The sequence below is a fragment of the Chanos chanos genome, chromosome 3 (genome assembly GCF_902362185.1).
Source record: "Chanos chanos chromosome 3, fChaCha1.1, whole genome shotgun sequence".
In the NCBI taxonomy this organism is placed as follows: Eukaryota; Metazoa; Chordata; class Actinopteri; order Gonorynchiformes; family Chanidae; genus Chanos; species Chanos chanos.
In genome coordinates this window covers 34,266,808-34,287,498 of record NC_044497.1, presented here as the reverse complement: position 1 = coordinate 34,287,498, position 20,691 = coordinate 34,266,808, and the positions used below count along the sequence as shown (strand labels likewise).

Here is a 20,691-nt window from a genome sequence, read left to right as displayed (position 1 = left end):
CACTGGAATTCCCCTGCTCTCAAACATAAACTTGCATTTGGACAGCATTTGTGTGTGAGTGTGTGTGTGGGTATGTGTGAGTTCCTTTTTTTTTTCCAGAGAATACCTCACACAGTGTACCGTGCTCTCTATTTCAGCCCATGCTGCATGTATGCTGTGCTGAATGACCACTGAAGGGCAGCTGTGTGTATATACATTTGACCTTACTCTATCTGAAGGTTTAAAAAGAGCTGAATCAATTCCGGTGCTTAATTGGAACAAATAACTGCAAAACCTGCAGCGTTTGGGAACTGAGCTGAGTTCCTTTTACGTCAGGGCTTTTACCAAACAGCCCTCAGCACAGCTCTGGTACAGAAGATACTCTTATCTTTTCTCCACAGCAGTTTCTCCCTAGTGTCACATGACATAAGCTAAGCACCCACTTCCCTGCTCACACTCTTCTCTCTGTGACTTATACTGGTGAGTTAGGGAGGTCAGTCAAAGAGAATAATTAGCCGGGCTACAAAATTAAAAAAACTTTAATGGTAGCTCAGCAAACTACACATCTTACATTTGCATGCAGATTATGACTCAGTGAGTGAGGAACGGACTGTATGACCCTGGACGTTTCAGTCAAGGATGTTTAAAAGTGAAGGTGATTCTATCTGTGCTGATTTTTCACTGAGAGGTGAGTTTTTCCATACTAAAGCCATAACAACATAAGCCATAAGCTGTTGTATTTTACAGTTTGTCAGGATAAAGGTTTCTGAAGACACACACACATACGCATACATGTATGCCCTTAAGATGTTCTGATTTTAAATCGTGACAACAGAAAAAAAAATCACATTTATTAGAACTATACCTTTTGCTTGGTATGCAGGACTGTCAAAATGGCTTCATAAACAAAAAAAAAATGAAGACATTATCTTCTTACCAAACTTTTTTTTTTTTTTTTAGTATCTGCTCCCAATCATTATCGTAGTTTTGAAGAGTATTTTACTATACAGCATACAGTTGTCTGCTCTTAATATTAACATTGTTCACAGCAAGTAGCTTTCCTCTACTGCCCCACATATTGAGATTACAGCTGTATATTGTAGTCGTAGTTAAATTAAAACCCTGTAAACATTTCTCACAATGAGGGGGGTGCACATTTTACAACGTGACATTCCGGCTTTTTACAGTGTAGTGCCTATTCTTCATGAAATTTACTGAATTGGCTGAGGTATTTCCATTTTTCAAAATGTTTTCATTTGTAACAAGGATTCAGGAATTCTTCTGCATTTTGTGTCATGCCTCTAAATATTTTCTTATTACATTAATTATGCTCCATGATTTTTTTTTTTTTTTTTTTCATTTTTCTAATTCAATACGGTAATAGTACGTTCTTTATGATCACAGTCTGTTTTCTGGTCCAGGGTCCGTCATCCTGCTTCTTCTGGGCTTATGTAATGCACAAGCCAGTTGCGAATTCGGTAAATGCTCTTCCTCGCCCTCTGCAGGCGTGAAGGTGAACTGCAGCTCTCAAGGTTTGACACACATGCCCCACTTTCCGTCAGGTACTACAGAAATCTACCTCCAAGAGAATGAACTGGCTACAGTTCCACCAGGGTATTTTGACAGGTTGCAGAACCTGCAACTGGTGAACCTTTCTGGAAATCCTTTCCATTGTGGATGTGCGATCCAATACTTGCGTAACTGGCTGAAGGAACACAGCGCCATAGCAACAACCATCACCTGTGCTAGTCCAGTTACCCTGGCAAACAAAAAAATCACTGATCTTACTGATGCAGATTTATCCTCCTGTATCCCCAAACCTTGCTCTGGGACTTTGTTCAATACTTTTATGATATTTGCTCTTTGTGTTCTAATTATTTTGCTAGTCTGGAGTCTGAGACTTGCGAAAACATCCACCTTCATCCTAGGCATATATGAGAGACACTCTGGCTTTGAGGCAGAGTCTCTGCGCTCTCTCAAACCAAAACACAAAAAGAGACTTCAGAACATTCTAGAAGATGAGAACATATTCACCAGTCCGAATGAAGAACCTGAGCAACCTCTGCTCAACATGGAGATTTTACCACAAATACTGGATGTTTTACATAAGAAACACAACATTAAGATAAAGGCAGTGTGACCAAAATGAGCAGAATTTCAGTTGTGTGCCTCTATGTTCATATTCTCTGTTTTAGACACAGTAATTGCAGGAAAATGAACCACCAATACCATAGTACCAAACTGGACAAACACACAGTCTGTGTATAACAGTCCAAGTTGAGAGGACAGACTTCTGTGCTGATGAGTGTGACAATTTGCAGTCCAGATTTTCATTGTACTTTGCTTTGTAAATATCATGCAATTACACCACTCTCTTAACAAAGCTCTTTATTCCAACCCAGCAAAGTACATGGCTACATAAACTAAATAAAATTCCTTCATTTATTTAAATATCATGTAATTCTTAATTTTCCAAGTATTCACAATTATGTAGATCCTGTGCCCTATTAAAGCTCTACAGCAATTGTCTATTAGTGCTTTGTACCATGACTTTGTTCTTGTAGCCAGTTCTAGGCACGAGGTTGAATTACTGAACCACTAGTTGCAATGGTTCCTCTTCAGTGGTAGAAAGAAAAGACTGCCCACATATGGTAGCACTCATACGCCCAGATAAATATGTGTTTTGTTTTTTAATGTAAAGGCAATCAGAAAAACAAACAAACAGAAGGTGAGTAATTGTAGTTGGTTGGTGGTGAGGTGCGGTTTATTCCAAGCCATTGCAAATACCCAAATACGGGTTCCACAATGACATCTGTCAACCAGCATAATGTAAGCACAAGTCGTCTTTTTATAGACCATCTAAATTTAACAGGCAAATGCCACCAGAAAGGAATTCTTGGAATTCTTGTTCAATGTGTAAGATGAAAGTCCTAACAGCTAAGAAAATAACTAACAACAAATTTAAAAAATGTGCATATTATTCCAGGAATATTATCCAGTCTGTTAAATGTCCCATTCCTCTACTCACTTTGTTTATCATCCCAGTGTGTTAAAGGTTTGCCACACGTTTAATATAAGATTCTGATTTACAAAAAATTAAGTGTATTTTATTGAATTTAATTTTAGATTCAATCACAAAATGAATGAGTTATTTACTAAATGTTATCCGTGCAAGTGAAGGCATCAAAAGAAAAATGAAGACAAACTGTTTTTGCTCCTTTTCCTCCTCCAGTTTTATTGATAGTTTAAAATTACATTTCTATGTTCTAGGACTTCAGATGCACCACCTTCCTGACTTAAAAACCGAGTACAAGCAAATGATATTTTTGTACAAAAATAATATTTGATTTCTGTGAAAACATTTGCGTTGCTGCAAATTACTGCTAATTCCTCTAGTCTTTCTATTGTTCTTGATAATTTAAGGTAGAAATTACTAAAATTATTTTTGGAAACTTCAACCTTAGGCGTAATAAGTGAAGTTTGCTGAACTCGCAAACAGATGACTTTTTACAAAAAAGAAAAACAAACTCAGGATTTCTCAATATTTCAAAATTGATCTGTTTCTGTATAACATTTCCTTTCACTAAATGCCCACATGGCTGCACATGGCTCATGGTGGACTCTGGATTAAGATGGATTTGTGTGTTGCAAATTGTTTTTTTCCCCTGTCATTCTCTCTTAAGCCAGCTACACTTCCCCACTTATACAAACGAACAAAAAAGATACCATACACAGAAGAAGTTAAGGCTTTCCTAACTTCCTTCTCACTTATTTTTTTACTAAGGCTCACAAAAAAACAAGCCCAGAGGCTTTGTACAGCACTTCAGGTCCCAGTTTTTTGATGTTTGCTGACCAGTGGCACAAAAAGGGGTTCTTTAACAAAGCATTATACATAACACCTCTACCAAACTAAACAAACATATTGTATTGAATGCTGAAAGACTTCTTTTTTTTCTCCACCCCTTTCTTCATTCAACATATGAGGTGGCTCACTGGGCTGGGACAAGCCTCCATCTGCCAACCTTTGGCCAGTGAAGAGGATTCAGAGAAAAATAATACAACCAACCATCAATCAGAAAAAGGAGGGGGGGGTTGGACGAGGAGACTGGTTATGCAGTAGCTTCGATGGGGCATTCTTTTGCCAGGTGGCCAGTCTTGCCACAGTTGTAGCAGTTTACTTCACTGGCCTTGCTGCACTGCACAGCGACATGCCCGATCTCACCACATCTGTGAGAAAGCACAAAATTAGGGCTGATCAGGGAGCAATACCAATTCAATGCTTGTTTAATTTCAAAGGGTACACAATTACACCACATTTTGACTCAAAATTCTTTATGACAGACAATAATACGGAGTTAAAATGCACTTTCACAAACACATCTTGAACTGAACAATAAATCAATTCAACAATGATAAAGTTAAATCCAACAGAAGCCATTTACTAGAGTAATTCCTGAACAAAGTAATATTAATTTTCTGCCAAGTTACTTTCAACAATGTGGAACAATGAAATGATCTAGAACAAGGTGTGAAAAGCAACATACCTGTAACATTTGACTTTATCACACAATTTCTGGATGTGTCCAAACCCGCCGCAGGAGTAGCACTTTTGCTCGTTGGCATGGTCACAGTCTCTGGCCACATGGCCAGCTTTGCCACAGTTATAGCAGCACTGCTCACGCTCCTTCTTCGGCTCCTTACAGTCCCGAGAGATGTGTCCACTCCTGTGGCAGTTGTAGCATGCTGAAAAATCAGGAACAGACTAATTTAGACATAGAATTAACTGAACTGTTGGACTGAACTGAAAAAAAAAATTAATATTAAGTTATTCTGGAAGACAGACAACCATGCCAACCAAACAACAAAGCAAATCAGCAGAACAAAGCAGTTTCAGCATACAACTTTAAGAGTAACAATGTATGCAACAATATACTTGAGTCACTCAAATGGCTCTGAAGTAGTGAAAAGGTAGGTGTAGCCTCAATCCTGAGCACAAAACCCCGCTAGTATCAACCTGTTAAACATGAACACATCTATCCTTTAAGCTGGTCCGTTACCCGCTTCGAAACCATTTCTGAAAGTAGCTAAATTACAGTAACAAGCCTGATACTCACCATCCTCAGTCTGTTCACAGTCCCTGGCAATGTGGCCCTGTTCTCCACACCGATAACAGAAAAGATCTGGAGTGGGCGGAAAAAAGGGGCAAATACTTTGAATCTTGTCCACAGACCTGACCCATTGCAATGACTGTATAGATGGGCTCTATGAATGTATTAACTCTTTAGACGGTAAAGAAGAGTGTTAAATTGGGTTAACATACCTTTTCCTCGTCCCCGACCTCTGCCGCGTCCACGTCCAGCATTAGGACAGTTCTTGACCCAGTGTCCAGAACGGCCACAACCAAAGCATTCGCTGTTACTCATTTCCATTATCTGTAAAGGGCCAGACCAAATATATCTATTTAGTATACTTACTATTAGAGAGAGCATTTCAACAACAAAACACTGAAGGTAAAAAAACCCCAGCATATAACAAATCTTTGTGTAATTCAACATCAGATAAAATACCCTTTAAAAGATTAACTGTACAGAAATCTAAGATGTTAGTGTCAATTTAAACTTTCGATAGATAAATACGTGACGACAATTAGTTAGCTAGAAGTTTTACAACTTTGCTCTCACACAATAGCACTGCAAATGAGGTCACATTTCCCTGACTACATTACAAATTCAGATTTTTACTGGCTCGTCGTCATGGCGAGATGAATGGGCACACAAGAGGACTTTCAATGTAATTCTGACTTTCTCGAATAAGGATCATTTTCGTGAGCTTAGCTTTAAATAACGTAAATTGCCAATACTCTCCCCAGAAATGGAATTTCGCTAATTCAGAGTCCTGTAAAAGTTCATCTCCTCGATACTGCTGTGAAAAAGGCTAACCTTATTTGAAAAAGGAAGAATTAGGAGGTGCTGTTTCTGAGTTTAATCAGAAACATTCCTTAATCTTTAGTCAATATTTCAGCTATCACTCTGAACAGGCCAACTATTTAAACACATGGCAAGTTCTTTGCTAATTTGCTAGCCAAGTAGCAGACAAAGCCACACAATGTGCTAGCATGTCTATTTATTGCACGTATACGAAATCTAAAAGGATAAAAAAAAATAACTAGAAGCTTTTTGTCTGACAAGAACTTACTTAACTTTACTTTCTACATAGATCTCGAAACTCAACTGGCTCTTGTGGTTACCCCTGTCCCGGGCAATGCGCGTGATTAGCTAGTTTGCTAACAAGCTAGCTAATTGCATTGCAGCATTCCACATTGGGCCGCGTTGCTGCGTGCAGCGCGGGACATGCATAATTTGAAAGCAAACCGATCAGCACCGATTTCAAAACCTCGTTTTACAGGCAGTTTGAATTAGTTCGTGATAATTTAAAAATCTGTCCATGTTCCACCCGTCGACATCTTTATTTTCATAAGACTCTCCTTCCCGCGCGCACACACGCGCTGCAGTATTTAGGCCACAAGAGCCAGCCGAAGAAGCTCCAGCTAAGCTTGTTAAACTTACTTTGTCTAGTGAGCCCTTAATTTTTGACAATCATCCTGCCAAACCTTAAGGACCTGACAGATCATACAGTTAATCTAGGTTAAAGACGTACATTAAAATGCTAATGTTGTAAGAGAATTTCGCATTGGTAGTACTCACCTGTGAGGCTGACTAGTTAGCTATAGCTACGTGACTCACTACTGTTGACTCCTCCCCTCGTCGTTGCGCCACAAGCACTTTGCGCAGGACTTTTCAGAGAAGCATTTTCACAAGCCAATAAGAAGTAATAATAAAATTGCACTCGGGGCCTTTACGTGACCAATGGCGAGCGAACTGTCAGGGGCACCGCCTCCATGTGACGTCAAATGACTAGTAAGAAAGCAGCAACGTCCCGCCTTCAGATTGCTGTTATTAATATTTCAAGAAATGATACATAGATACAGTATTTCTGACAATACAGAATTCAGTACAAAGCAGCGAACAGAGAAAATACTGTTTCTAATGAGGATAACCATATGACACTAAAATACTGTGTGTTGTACATCCCAGTGGAACAACTAGCCTGACCATAATTGAGATTATTAGATAATTATTAACATCGTTAAGTTAATAATTAACTAAATATATTCTTTTTTATTTATTTATTCTATTTTTTATTTAGATGTTATCTATCTATATCTATTTCTTTTAATGACAATGTGCAACAGGGAAAAATAGTCTTATTATTCTGGAAGTTCTCAGGAACCCTTGTACTCTCAGTACTTTTGCAGTAAGACTGATCCTCAATGTCTCCATCACTAAGTACATACCACAGAAGTGTTGGACAGAACACATGTTCAATGATTAATTACTATGAAACTATATAAATTTATTTCAGTGTATTAAACAAAGTGTGACACAGTTGGAACACCCTTTTTCTTGGGATTGTTTTGATTTTGTAAGGGAAAAAATGAAAAACTAAACTAAGAAAATACTTCTACAATTTAAAACACAGAAGACAAGCAGCAAGTAGACAGTCCTCCATTTTGGACTGAGTAATTTGAGAGTCAAAATATTATAGGAATCACAGTGGCCCGGGTACCTGCCAAGTACTATCTGTCTCTTTATCACTTGTGCTTTACTGCTGTAAATGACAAAATACACCGGTGATCCCCTTACCATCTTACTTTTGTTAGAGAACTAGACGGAATGATGTAAAGAGCCTCAAATCAATAAAATGGAAGAGCTACATCATCGAGTGGTATATTTTTAAGGTGGTAAGCACGAAGATAAAGGCTGTTTACTCTAGCAAGCCTAAAAACTGCACTGATAAAATGGCCTCTGCTGATAATTGTCTTCACCCAATTATGCAGCATTTTAACATACTGATGTAAACATAAACTGTTTTTGTCCTCTGCTGATTTTTTGGCAATATATCAGTAGACTACACCTTAAGCTTTCACAAACAAGCATCCTCAAGCCATTGCCCTCCCTGTTATGAGTACTCCTGATATTCAGAGATTTACTGAGATAGGACGCACTATGTTCTCGGTTGGTTGAGCTGTAAAGGATGTGATCTAACACAAAGATAGAAAGTTTGATTCAGCAAAAGAGAAAACAATCTCCCTTTACAAACTGTCTTTGTAAGTTCTTTAAGGAAGATGTTTACAATCTTAACAGTATTACATATTAATACCAGAACAATGTTTTTATTAATCTAAATGAGTAGTTATGAATGATAATGTTTTTGTCATTTGTGTAGTTTCATCACAGCACTCTGCTTTCTAGACATGCAACCACAGGTGAGTGTTAATGTTGCAAAAATGTTCAAACTTGAATGGCAAAGTTTGAATACTTTCGATGAGTTATTTTCAGTTGGAGTATGATTCTTTGCTATAATTCACTTATTTCAAGAGACATACGACATGCATGCTCACTTGATCCGATATTTTGAAAATAAGATGGAAGCAGATCAATTAGTACCGGGTGACCAGTCTGGATTTCTACTAGCAAAGTGGCCAGACGATGGCGCACGTGTGTGTCACCTGAAGGCAGTGATAGGCTTGTGTATGTACCTAGTGTACTGTGTAGGGCCATGGACTTTTCTTTGGGGGATTTGGGCTCACAGAAAAGAAAGAACATTGTATTTACTAAAATTGCATATATAATCAGTGTTTAGAATCAAGGCACAGATATTTTATGGCTGTTTGTATTACTGTATGAATACTCAGTGGTACTAGGAATTCCTTTGTGTAAAACCAACATTTCTTAAAGCAGGCAATAATTTAACGAGTTATAGATTAAGGGCGACATTTAGTGATGGGTACTCTGAGGAGATGTCAGAGTGAAGCTCCTTTTCTCCTGATGTAAAGCAAGGAAAAATTCCCACTCGTAATGACTACAGGATCCAGTTTCAATCAGTGGCGTCGGTCAGGCGCACGCCATTAACTAGACCCCCACTCTCACCTTCTGTTCTGTCCGTCTCGAATGATAAACATTTGCAGGCCAACACGTAAGCTTAATACACATTTCTGCTTTCCGTTAGTTTGTGAAACACCGAGAGGTTAAATTTCCGTCATTTTCCAGTGGAATTCACGTGACATTTGAAGGCGTTAAGGTTCAGGGTTTTTTTCACTTTTGATCAACGTGATCAATGCACGAAGGGCCAACGTTTATGAAGGGCTGGTGGATGACACGTCGGATTGTTGTCTGTTTGTTAAGGGCATACCTGAAGAGAAGTTGATTACATCTTAATTCGACGAAATAGGTTTACGTGAGCGTAATATTTTTTGGCGACCAGCCTCAGAAACAGCCCCGCTACTCTTTCTCCGCATTTTGAATTGACAAATATGATGATGTCATCGGATCTCCGCTTTTTCTTCAAGTTATGGCGGAGCTGAACTTTTCAAACTTTCCTTGGTAAGTTTCTGATGGACAGCAGGCACGCATTACGTGTCGCTTTTATGATCGTGCTCTTTGCGCTTGACAGCTTTATGTTTACAAACACTCGAACTTCATCACATTTGTTGTCTGAGTTGGTCAAATGTAAGCTAGGTTTTACTGTGTTATGGTTGCAGTTTTTGGGTTGCTAGAGTTTGGATCCCACGGAAAAGGGCCTCATAGCCCCGTCAGAATTCGAATTAGCAGACTTTTTGTGAAATCACATGCTCTAACATTTTAAAAAGCAAAATTAAACAACATGGAAAGATATGCGACTTTGATATGTATACTATAGTTAATGTGGCTTTATTATAATGGGGAAATCCTTTTCCTAGATATTCGTTAAAAAGCAACGAAAGTTTTTGTTTCCCTGAAAACCAAGTCGCACAGTGGGATTTAAGCCATTATGCACTTTGTTTATTATCTTGAGCTAGGATTTAAAAGCGCTGTTGTTGGCTGCAAAGGTTAATGATTTTTTTTCTTTATGATTGAAAGCGCCTGAAAGATGCAAACATTTATTGAAAACATAATTTGTTTCAGCTTAACATTTTAAACACACAATCCTAGAAGTGTGCGTTGGTGATAACACATCGGATTTAAAAGTTGATTTAAAAAAAAAAAACTCTTTGTTGTAATCGAAGTGTTTTGTATAGTATTTGACAAGCCGTTGGGTTCCTTCATGGGCGTTCTATGTGCGTTAATCAGCGCAGACTTTGTCCTACGTCGCATCAAAGTGCGTGTATTATTTTTGACAGAAGGTCACACTGTCAGACGTAGGCCAGGAAAAAAATTGACCATGCCCTTGTTGAATATGCTTTAGAACAAAGACTAGTGCTAACTTTGTCAGGCTACAGGAAATGAACAGTTTTGAGCTGAAGTTGGAGCATTAAAGTGTACCAAGGTGTTCACCAAAGATTGTCTAAGGAACAGCCTCATTTGGGCGACATACTCTAGGGAAAGAATTCTACTGCCGTTTTTTTTGGTCTGAACACGGTTAACCTACTTAATGTACGTCGTGTGCCAGTGCTTCTTGTAACTAATGAAGTCATGGGATAGTTCTTCCATTACAAGTCACAGGGTCCTGAAGTGTGTTACCATGGTCTTCTAAAAACTATTTTCAGGTAACACAACCTGTGTCCCACAGAGCAGTCGTTTCATGAAAATAAAATGCAGTTAATTAAGAATAAATAGGAATGTGGAACTGAAGTGGCTGTGTGGTATCAGCACTCCCATAATGGGTATTTCTGAGATCGCCTTTTATTGTTGTTGTGGTGGTGAGTCCTTTTGCTCTGTTAACCAGTTTAGTACAATAGCATGGTGCAATTTCTGCACATCCTTTCTGCCATAATTGCACAAGCCATGTCAAGTTGGCAGGTTGTTACTGTCAAACATCAGTCTTTTAATTTAAGTCTTGCTAAAAAAAAATATATTTCTTTTTAATCAAATCACTCACTTGGCTTTTCAAAAATACTAACCAGACCACTTTCCAGACCCTACAGAGCAGATTTTGCCTCTCACTTCAGGTCATTAATATTACTCAATAGTCAGTTTCTGTTTTAGTTACAGATCTGTTGTATATTGCAGCATACTTTCCTGTTGGTTTTGCCTGCATTTTTTCCATCTTCTATTCAAACAAGCTCTCCAGTTTCAGCTGCTGACAAGTATCTCCAAATCATTGCTCAGTTTGCAGCTCATTTATGTGTTTGACTTGTTGGTTTACAGCACCAGAAATACCCCAGGCTTACTACTTTTAGACAAAAACATTAAGGTACCATCATATTTTTGCTGTGTCATTGAAGTACTTAAATCAGCTTTTATGGAACTTGGAAATGATAGCTCAGACATAGTTTCTGTCTGTCCATGCTGTCATATCATTTTAATGCACGAATGCATAACGTTGTCGAAGCATTTCCTCTTTTGCATTTATAGATTTCTTCCTCCTCTTTTAATGTCACAGTTACTTCTCTAAAATCATCTCAGTTGAAATTTTGGTTCAAATTTCCTCACAATACTGTATGTTTTAATGTTATTTGATTCATCAGCTCACTAAAATGTCACTTTTATGCTTTCAAATCAACAGACCATTAGATGCTGTTGGTTGTTCTGATGGAGCATCTTCAAGGAGCTTGGAAGACCCTCAGTAATGGGTTTGGAATGAAAGACTCTGTGTTTGAGAGTCCATGTATTTCTCCCACAATGGTCCAAGGATTTCCATACCAGAGGCGTTCCTCTGATGACAGCAAAATCTCAGATTCCTCCAAGACCAGCAGCACAATACGAGTCTTCCTCCCCAACCAGCAGCGAACAGTGGTGAGTTTACAAATTTTGAGTTATATGTCTGTGACACAATTATGAAACACATACCAAATTTGCTGATTTTCTTGACAAAACAGTTAAATCCAGCCTACGTATAAATTAATATCTGTGTTGTAGTCATTTATGTTGCTGGCTAAGTTTGTTTATGAGGACACAGGCTAAATGTTTCTGTGGATTAGAATGAAGTTTTCTGTTCATATTGTCATTGTTCTGCTTTTCCATAGCCCTGTGTCTTCATCAGTCTGTTTTCCATTTGTGCCTAGGTTAATGTGCGGCCTGGTATGACTCTGCATGCCTGCTTGATCAAAGCCCTTAAGGTGCGAGGTCTTCAGCCTGAGTGCTGTGCTGTGTACAAGCTCCATCCAGGCCAGAGGAGGTCAGTGCCACATGACAGAATAAAAAATTGTTGTTTGATTGTTGTTGAATTGTTGGATGCTGACGTGAGTCTTTTAGTCGAATGCTTTACTGTTAACCTCTTGTATTTCGTTTTGTTTGGGTCATTCTGGGTCACTTATGATTTCTTACGTATGGCTTTTTATGCCAGGTTTTAGAGAGCTTTATTGACTGCTGCGGATTGTTCTGTTTCCTTGCAGGCTGTTATTGTTCTTTGGCTAAGTGTGTGTGTGTGTGTGTGTGTTTTGTTTTGTTTTGCAGTAAGAAGTCCAAAATGGATTGGAATACTGACTCTACCTCACTTATTGGGGAGGAACTGCTGGTTGAGGTTTTAGACCATGTACCGTTAACTACACATAATTTTGTGAGTGTACCAGCAGAGGCTTCATTAAGTAGGATGCTCATTTTTAGCACAGACTTCTTTGAGTGGTAGCTTTTCTTGAACATTAAAGACTGTCTTCTCTTCTCTACTTTTGCATTTTTAGGTTCGAAAAACTTTTTTGAAATTGGCTTACTGTGACATTTGCCAGAAGTTCCTTTTAAATGGTTTCCGTTGTCAAACATGTGGCTACAAATTCCATGAACATTGCAGCACCAAAGTTCCAACAATGTGTGTGGACTGGAGTAACATCAGACAGCTTCTGTGAGTTATGTCTAATGCTCTGAATATTAAACAGGTAATCAAAGCTTTGGCTGTTCGAGTGTTTTCTCAATTTCAGGCAAAATTTAAATGGGTGTTTATGTCATTCTTGGGTCCAGATACAAGAAAGCTTTTCAGCAGTTTCAATATGTCATTCCCTAGCCTACAAAGCTAGTAGTTTTGATAAAAAACATACATGTCACAGATGGACCCTGAATGTTTTGTTCCAGGTTGTTTCCGACTCCAGGTGAAAGTGGGGGTCCATCTCTCCCTCCCCTTACGTCACGCCGTGTGAGAGAATCCCTCTCCAGACTCCCTAGCAGGTGCGGTCACACTATCTTTTTAATAAACAATAACACACCAGAGAGAATGACTCCCTAACACTTTTATCCCTCTCTGTCCATTTATAAAGAGCTCACTGAATGCCAAGGTGAATATTTACAACAGGGTGCTGAACAGGTTTGTTTTAGCACACACGCAGCTTGATGTACTTGACCGAGATGTGATAGTGTTGGCGGAGATTAAGAATGCTCATAACAGAAAATCTCTGTTGAAATGGACTGAAACAGACTGCTTACTCTGGTTGATTTGTACATGACAAAATGTTCGGACGTCTATGACCGGTGACTGGCTGTGTTATACAGGACTTGTGATAAGTTTTTGGAAAACCATCAGTTTGCTGTATTATATCCAGTTAAGTGAACTCATATGAGGAGGTGACACACCGAGCAGAGATTAGTTTAATCTAATAGAATGTATGATATAGAGGTTACTTAGGCAACTGAGTGATCCAGAAAGAGAGCTCATAGGTCACCATAGTGACAGCTCAGCTGATGTAGCTTTGAGAGCAGTAAAGCGTCTTAGCCCTGGCCTGAAACAGAAATTAATCTCTGTTTGATTACGTCCTAGGTTTTATGAAAGCAAGCCATTCCATGTGGAGGCTGGGACACAAGAGCTTGAAAAGAGTTTGTTGTTCTTTCAGCTGTTACAGTTGCAAAGTATAGATTTGGCTGCTGTTTTGTTTTCAGAGAGAATCTTTTTTCTAAGTTTCTCCAATGCGATTTGGAAACTTCTGAAATGTGCTGTTGTAGAATGAAAGTATTCATTTTTCTGGGTGTTGTGTATTGTCATTATGTGGAATTCTTTGGGTCTGATCCAAGAGTAACCAAGAGGCTGTTAGCAACCTAAAATGACCAGTGAAGACATCGAATAATGAAAGAACAACATCAGTCCTCATGTTGTTATTGAGGATTTAAATACAAAAGCCCTGTTCTAATCAAGGATTAGACAACTATGGCTGTAGACTGGAACAGTCATTATTTTTATTTAACCTACCAATTATAAAAATCTGAACTGTATAAAAGCTGAATCTGAAATAGTGACCATGGTGACTCATTTCATTTTTCAAGTATATTTGCCAAAGAGTGCTTGATAAAGTGTACTCACTTTTCTGTCAAAATGTTTCTCAGCCAGAGACTGTGTACCCTGTCACAGATGCTGGTAATGAAGTGACATGTTGTATTCTCTGTTCATGCATCTGAGACGCTTATTTCATTTAACTTGCAGCTCTCTACACAGACATTCAACTCCTCATGCCTTCCACTATGCTACAGCCTACCCACCATCAGGTTCTGCCCTGTCCCACAGACAAAGGTCCACATCTACCCCTAACGTCCACATGGTCAGCACTACTTTGCCCGTGGACAGCAGTGTCATTGAGGTAACATAACAACCCTCTGAGGCCTTCTTCTGACTGCCTGGCGTTTTAGGTGTCCTTAAAGAGTGATCTTAAAATAGTCGCTGCAAGAAGCAGGGCAGGAATGCTAAGCATTTTGTCCTATTTTCTCTCTCTCTCTCTCTCTCTCTCTCTCCCTCTATATCTATACACCCCTCAACTTTTCACGTTGTTCTTTCCCTGTTATGACACTTCTATCTGATACTAATATTTTCCAAAACTGTGCTACTCTAAATAAGACTGTAATTGTGATTTTCATAATTGGACGTCAGATAGAGCTTTGCACTCCTCCATATTCTCTTCATCCCCTTTCCCTCCTCGTCGTCTCTTGTCTTTTTTTCCTCTCTCTTGTTGTTGTGCGTTGGTGGGAAGTAGATAGATTGCCTGAATGCCCCCTCTAGCTCCTGGTGTCGGCGGTTTTGCCTGAAGAGAAGAGTAGGTATTGTTCACCTCTCCAACACTTTAACTGAATCCTTGGGGGTCAGAGTGTCGGGGGTCAACATATGGATAGCTGTTAGAGCCATAGCATGCTTTTAAATTATACATCCTCAGGATTGTATCAAGGAAATGATGAAAGAGCAAGTTCTGAACGTGAATAGTTTTTTTGTCTTTTCTTTTGGTTTAGGATGCTATGCGAGGTCATGGCTCAGGTAAGGAAAAATGAAATGCAGCCTTACTGAAACTATTTCAACAGATGAATAGGACTTTGTTTTTTCCCTCATGTTCTTTTGATTAATCAGTGAATCATGCATATGATTGCATTGTGTTATGGCTCATCAGAGTGTCATTTAAATTACAAATGTAAAATTTTCTTGTAATATCTGTCTTCTTCGGCATAGAGTATTCCACTCAGATACCCATAAATCCATTCTCCCTCTGTAGCAGGTAGTTCACCAAGCCAGAGCCCCACAGGCTGGAACCAGTCCAAAACTCCTGCACCTGCTCAACGAGAGAGAGTTCCTTCCTTCAGCACACAGGAGAAAAACAAAATCGTAAGCTCATTCAAATTGTCATTGTCAGTATCTGTGACTGTCCACCGATACTGAGGGCCATCCAGAACCCCTCAGTAAGCCCTGACTTTTACCCCTCTCCCTTAATCATCTAATATGCTCCTGCAGCAATATTGATTTGGTTAACAGAACTTCCAGAGGTCATTATATTTACATTTACATGTAAATTAGCAGATGCTTGTATCTAAAGCGACTTACAAGTAAAGCAAAATGCAGCACACCATGTAGCCATCTCAGAGCTGACTGTGGTGATAGCTCAGTGTAAGACCAGATAAAAGTGCAAGAATAATTGAAGGAAGTAAAAAAAAACGAACTACAGGTAGAAACAGTGCCAGTGAACAGGGGGACTACAAAATTGCATGAGAAGCACGTGGGAGATGAAGCAGTGTTTATAGTTGTGATACTATGAAAAATAAACAACAAAACAGCTTTACCATCATATTATTAACAAAGCAGGTCTGTGGCACCATAATCTAAAGCTACAGTGTGCCAAAAAAATCATTTATTTTCCATGGTAGCAAGTCACAGGGCTTGACTGAATAAAGGCAAAGAGAAAAAGAAAAATTCAGTTTTGTGCGAATGATTGGTGAAACAGCTGAACATAAACTAATGAGTTAGGGAGCTACTCGTGTGAAAAAATGTGCACAACCGGTCATGATCATTAGGAACATTGTCAAGATACCAACAAATAACAACCAAGGTGACTCTGAGAAACTGCTTTGACATAAGCTGTTGTCTTTTAGCGTCCAAGAGATAAAAGAGACTCCAGCTATTACTGGGAGATCGAAGCTAATGAGGTCATGCTGCTGTCACGGATTGGTTCCGGTTCATTTGGGACTGTCTACAAAGGAAAATGGCATGGTAAGTTCTCTGCCACTTTTAACCACAGCATTTTTTTCATGTCGCACACTCTTATCTCCTATGATTTGCTTCCGAGTGGGTTTTTTTTTCTGCTATGGAACCATTCAGTTTGGCCCATCATAAATAATTTCTGCTACAGGTGATGTTGCCATCAAGATTTTAAAAGTCACTGATCCTACCCCAGAACAGTTTCAAGCCTTCCGCAATGAAGTAGCAGTCCTGAGGTGAGAGATTCACATCTCTGCTCTGCTGTCGAGTGCACATTGTTCTAACCATGGAGGCACCCGAATGAAAGTACTTTTAACTCACTGCCCCAACACCTGTTTATTGAACCTATCGATTAGCTTGCAACGTTTGTATGTATGAGTCACCTTATGTGTGATTGCCTTTGGATTATTCATGTTCTCTTTGTTTTATTACTGTATACTATCAAAACACAGTGTCTCAATCTACCAAACTTTGCAGTTGCTCTATTCATACACTTCTGCACGAGATGGTTAATGTATAATCTGATCAGTATTTTTGCGGAAACGTATTAATCTGATTCACACAGAGTAGAAACAGCTATTATTTTCATGTTGCATGTTGATTCAATGAATTTTCGTTCTGATGCATATCTCACCATCTCTTCTCTACTTTGCTCTTTCTGGCCACAGGAAAACCAGACATGTCAACATCCTGTTGTTTATGGGTTATATGACGAAAGACAACCTGGCCATCGTGACGCAGTGGTGTGAGGGAAGCAGTCTGTACAAACACCTCCATGTCCAAGAGACCAATTTCCAGATGTTTCAGCTGATTGACATTGCCCGGCAGACGGCACAGGGCATGGAGTGAGTTTCAGCTGACAGCCAGTGGACAAAGAGGGCTGTGGAACCTGAGATTAAGAGTCAATAAGAATCAGTAGAAACCTCTGTACTCAATTTTACCGCTTCCTCCCTTAAAGCAAGGAGGGAAAATTGGGTGCCTTAAACCTTTTTGAGATGTGGGCTCATAATAAGCTTTGTCTCAGCATTTGTTGATGTTTTTGAGCTCGTATAGTTTCTTTGGTTTTGCATTCTGCGTCAGCATTCCCCTTCTTTTTCCTTCTTATCAGAGCCTGTGATGCTGTCAGAACAACATCGATTTCCTGGGCCTTTTATGGCTGTTACTGCATCAACAGTGAATTTCCAAATAAGCAGTTTTATAATTGTCAGAGACAAATGCTTATCAACCGATAGAGGGTTTTTGAATTATTTAATATCTTGTTTCTGCTCTTCTCATTTATGCATTCACATAGGAGACATGATGAAGTAGCATCTTTTACCATCAGTCTTCGAGACAGTATGGAAAGCTGTTTTCACTCAGTTAGCCCATGAACTGCCGTGAACACAAATCACTGTCTTTTTCATTTCAAGGGGTCAATTGTTAAAAAGAGCCCATATGTCAACAAGGCAGACATTCATTTATAGACTCCAGCTGTTGCATTCCATGACTTGATCATTGTGAAACATTGTGTTATGTTATACTGACCGTATTCAGCATTGATTTGTGTTTCATTGTCTCCCACAGCTATCTACATGCAAAGAATATCATCCACCGTGATCTGAAATCAAACAGTATCCTTTCTCTGGGCCTGTCATTTACTGCTCATTACTTTACTAACAACTCCTCATTCATGTCAGAGTGGTTTTAGTACCAAACTCTGCCCTCTGACAAAGAAAGCACATGATCTTATGAGCTCACACACTTATAAGGTGCATCTTTAACTGTGAATTTTGTTTCGATTAAGATTTTTTCTCCTTTCGTATTGTAATTTGGATACAATGAGCTTTTGAAGTGTTTCAACACATATTGTGCCTCCTTAATACAAGCACAGACATCTTCCTACACGAAGGCCTGACAGTGAAGATTGGTGATTTTGGCCTGGCCACAGTGAAGGCCAGATGGAGCGGATCACATCAGGTCGAACAGCCATCTGGATCTATATTATGGATGGTCAGTAAGATGTCAAAGGTCGGCCTCAGTACTCCATACTCTTAGAAACATTGACCACTCAGTTACGGCCTTACTTTGTTTGCCTAAGCTGAAAACTCATGTGCTAAAAGCTTTGGTAGACCAGTCTCAAATTTCTCTGTCTCTGCTCCCAGGCACCTGAGGTAATTCGGATGCAGGACAACAACCCGTACAGTTTCCAGTCAGATGTATATTCTTATGGCATTGTGCTGTATGAGCTAATGACGGGGGAGCTCCCGTACTCACAAATCGCCAACAGAGATCAGGTATGTGGCCAAGCACTTTAAAAAGACTGAGAAGGTTAGAAATAGCATGACGTCAAAGACTTTTCTTTCCCTGACATACCAATATTGATCATTTTAATACATTTATATGTACTAAGTAATAATGAATGATTGTCTTTGAAGGTTATAAAATAATCTTTTGTAGTATTACTTATCTTAAGTTGTACTTATATTCTACTTGTATTCAGTTATAAGGCTTTATTGTTGACTGCCTGTTTCATTGCATTTAGCAGAGAATCAACAGTCATATATAGTGATAAGTAATAATAACAGAAATAAAACCTTTGTGAAAAGCACTTTGCTGATAGTTTGATCATGTATTGTGGCTTGGCATGGTGCTGGTTCTCTATAGCATTTACTCTAGAACTTCGGGGCTAAATTTAGGCCTGTAATCCAATATGCCACGTGTCCCCCCACCACAAGGCTGGCCCACTGCACAAAGTGTCTGTTTGTTTGTTTTTCGATCCGTTGGCATCAGTGTGGCCTCCTCCCTGCATTCTTTTTCTTGCGCTCAAACGTGGGTTGCTTAACTCCAGATTTCTGTTTCATTAGAAGGTGAGGAGAAGACCTGCTTTTACCCCTGTGTTTGGCCAGTATGTGCTTAGATTAGATGGAGAGGCTCTTTGTCACTCTGCCTCATCTTTGTCACCGTCTCTCAAGCTCTCTCTCTCTCTCTCTCTCTCTGTCAGATTATCTTCATGGTGGGTCGGGGTTACCTCTCTCCAGACCTTAGTAAGCTCTATAAGAGCTGTCCCAAAGCCATGAAAAGATTGGTGGCAGACTGCATCAAAAAAGCCAAGGAAGAGAGACCCCTGTTTCCACAGGTAAACTCATCTTTTTCTCTTTTACATTTTTGTTTTCTCCTCTGTTTTCATGAAATTTATTCTTTTTTCTGGAAGTTTAAGGTTTGCCAATATATTAATGAATAATAATTGAGACGAATTTATTGTGTGTTTGCTGATGCTAGTCTATTGCTACATGAGATTACTTAAGTTCTGAACCCTTATAATTAGGTTTGCAAACTGTAAAGAAGTTTAATCCTTTTTGTATGTTCTCTGTCTCTGCTTCTTATTTTCTGGGGCACTAGATCTTATCATCCATAGAGTTACTGCAGCACTCTCTCCCAAAAATCAACCGCAGTGCCTCGGAACCCTCCCTGCACCGAGCATCCCACACCGAGGACATCAACTCCTGCACTCTGACCTCCGTTAAGCTTCCTGTTTTTTAACTGCTTTTACCTCACAGCAATGCCAGCGACCCGCAGCAGAGAGAGAGAGAGAGAGAGAGAACACAATGGACAGAGAGGAACTACGAGTTTTTTCTTTTATGCCTGCGTGCGGAACTGTACCTGAAGATCAATGATGAAGGGAACTCCTCTGGAGAGAAGTTGGTCGCGTTTTTTGCGACATGAAGTGCACACTCATCTGTCTTGATCTAAGATGGAACAGAGATATATATATACATTTTTTTTGTTGGGCATCCTACCAAAAACCGTTTCTTGCTTAAACCTCTGAACCTCTGGCCTGCCTGCATAAGTACTCTATGAGACTTTTTTGCCATTATTTTGTTTAAGCGCAACATCGGTTTAAAGCAAATATGTTTTGCCTGCACTAAGAGCACAGATTTATGGATGGTCAATCTATTCCCAAGCTTTCTCATACTTCATTTCTGCCACCAGTATTCACATTAAGACTTTAAAAAATAACGGTGATATCAGCGATATCCACAAAGCAAGTGAGCATTAAGTAGTAATTCAGCAGCCTTTTAATGGTTTTGATCTGAAGTCAAGTTGTGCCTGTTGATTTAAATGTACTTTACAGTTCTCTACATCCTCTTTGAAGGTTTTATTGCAAACTCTGAGTACATATTGTTTATCAATCATGGTTATTTTAATAAAATTAAGTTAAACATCTTTATCTCTTTATCTTTATGGCACATTAAATTTTACTCTTACAGCTTTTTTTTTTTTTACTGAAATATGCCCTTCCTCGACACGGTCACATTCACAAAACAG

General features: G+C 39.1%; 3 protein-coding genes across 3 annotated transcripts; 2 read left to right on the top strand and 1 right to left on the bottom strand.

The window, feature by feature from the left end:
- Positions 1 to 471: 471 nt before the first annotated feature.
- On the top strand, positions 472 to 2,401 carry gp9 (glycoprotein IX platelet). Its single transcript, XM_030769563.1, has 2 exons — positions 472 to 667; positions 1,401 to 2,401. The coding sequence occupies exons 1-2, from the start codon at positions 619 to 621 to the stop codon at positions 2,117 to 2,119; spliced, it is 768 nt and encodes a 255-aa protein (XP_030625423.1). The 5' UTR covers positions 472 to 618; the 3' UTR covers positions 2,120 to 2,401.
- Positions 2,402 to 3,194: 793 nt separating this feature from the next.
- On the bottom strand, positions 3,195 to 6,746 carry cnbpa (CCHC-type zinc finger, nucleic acid binding protein a). The gene is made up of 5 exons (XM_030768982.1): positions 6,684 to 6,746; positions 5,300 to 5,411; positions 5,094 to 5,159; positions 4,524 to 4,722; positions 3,195 to 4,206 (listed from the first exon to the last, which is right to left on the bottom strand). Exons 2-5 carry the CDS (start codon positions 5,406 to 5,408, stop codon positions 4,089 to 4,091), a joined length of 492 nt encoding a protein of 163 aa, XP_030624842.1. The 5' UTR covers positions 5,409 to 5,411; positions 6,684 to 6,746; the 3' UTR covers positions 3,195 to 4,088.
- A 2,578-nt stretch (positions 6,747 to 9,324) lies between these two features.
- On the top strand, positions 9,325 to 20,661 carry raf1a (Raf-1 proto-oncogene, serine/threonine kinase a). The gene is made up of 18 exons (XM_030769059.1): positions 9,325 to 9,422; positions 11,524 to 11,753; positions 12,023 to 12,135; positions 12,414 to 12,516; positions 12,638 to 12,795; positions 13,023 to 13,115; positions 14,359 to 14,512; positions 14,903 to 14,962; positions 15,153 to 15,177; positions 15,410 to 15,519; positions 16,281 to 16,398; positions 16,538 to 16,622; positions 17,055 to 17,231; positions 17,950 to 17,996; positions 18,257 to 18,375; positions 18,528 to 18,659; positions 19,367 to 19,501; positions 19,765 to 20,661. Exons 2-18 carry the CDS (start codon positions 11,532 to 11,534, stop codon positions 19,903 to 19,905), a joined length of 1,992 nt encoding a protein of 663 aa, XP_030624919.1. The 5' UTR covers positions 9,325 to 9,422; positions 11,524 to 11,531; the 3' UTR covers positions 19,906 to 20,661.
- Positions 20,662 to 20,691: the final 30 nt, after the last annotated feature.

Coding starts and splice junctions, on each gene's coding strand:
- cnbpa (XM_030768982.1), bottom strand. CDS start 5,408: ATGGAAATGAGTAACAGCGAATGCTTTGGTTGTGGCCGTTCTGGACAC. Junction 5,160..5,299: donor AGGTCGGGGACGAGGAAAAG/GTATGTTAACCC, acceptor CGCCCACTCCAG/ATCTTTTCTGTTATCGGTGT. Junction 4,723..5,093: donor CTGTGAACAGACTGAGGATG/GTGAGTATCAGG, acceptor CTGATTTTTCAG/CATGCTACAACTGCCACAGG.
- raf1a (XM_030769059.1), top strand. CDS start 11,532: ATGCTGTTGGTTGTTCTGATGGAGCATCTTCAAGGAGCTTGGAAGACC. Junction 11,754..12,022: donor CCAACCAGCAGCGAACAGTG/GTGAGTTTACAA, acceptor ATTTGTGCCTAG/GTTAATGTGCGGCCTGGTAT. Junction 12,796..13,022: donor AGTAACATCAGACAGCTTCT/GTGAGTTATGTC, acceptor GTTTTGTTCCAG/GTTGTTTCCGACTCCAGGTG.
- gp9 (XM_030769563.1), top strand. CDS start 619: ATGTTTAAAAGTGAAGGTGATTCTATCTGTGCTGATTTTTCACTGAGA. Junction 668..1,400: donor TGCTGATTTTTCACTGAGAG/GTGAGTTTTTCC, acceptor TTTCTGGTCCAG/GGTCCGTCATCCTGCTTCTT.